At 35.1% G+C, this 601-nt stretch overlaps 1 protein-coding gene across 1 annotated transcript in view; it reads left to right on the forward strand.

Moving 5' to 3' along the window:
* The window catches only part of LOC102845234, a 115,083-nt gene that overhangs the window by 12,690 nt on the left and 101,792 nt on the right, over nt 1-601 (forward strand). The window contains exon 3 of the mRNA XM_006898079.1: nt 67-220. Coding sequence (XP_006898141.1) covers nt 67-220 — 154 coding nt within the window. The remainder of the gene's footprint in view (nt 1-66; nt 221-601) is intronic.

Here is a 601-nt window from a genome sequence, read left to right on the forward strand (position 1 = left end):
AAAAAAAAACCCACACACAACTCATTCTCTGATATTTTGAAATGGAAGGAATTTCCTCAAATTTAGGATCTGGCTTTCTGGGAACTCTAATGGACAGTCAGGGCAGAACCAAGAACAAGAGCCCAGCAATGTGTGGCTCAGAAAAAGAACTGATTCAGAGATCCATGTGACCAATAACACTTTAGGTACTAAGGATAAAGTGTACAGTGGAAAGAAAGAGGTAAGAGTAGAGATAAGAAATTTTATTAATGCAAATTAAAATGACAATAACACATTATAGTAGATGTACAAATGGACATTTAAAAATATTTAGGCAATCAACAAACAATGGATAGAAAAACAATGGTATATTGTATACAATGGAATTTTACACAGCACTGGAAAACAATGAACCATGGGACATTCTGGAGGGCATTATGCTGAGTGAAATATCTCAGTCACAAAAGGACAAATACTGCATAGCTCCACTGATATAAAGCAGGACTAATGGGGGGGGGTTTGAGAGGAGAATAGGGTAAGAGTACATAGATAGTAAACACTGTATTGGAATGAAGGCAAGAACTGTTTAAAAGGAATATATGATTAGGTATTATATATATGA

This window comes from Elephantulus edwardii, unplaced genomic scaffold, assembly GCF_000299155.1.
Source record: "Elephantulus edwardii isolate Elephantulus edwardi_28Jun2011 unplaced genomic scaffold, EleEdw1.0 scaffold00219, whole genome shotgun sequence".
Lineage (NCBI taxonomy): Eukaryota > Metazoa > Chordata > Mammalia > Macroscelidea > Macroscelididae > Elephantulus > Elephantulus edwardii.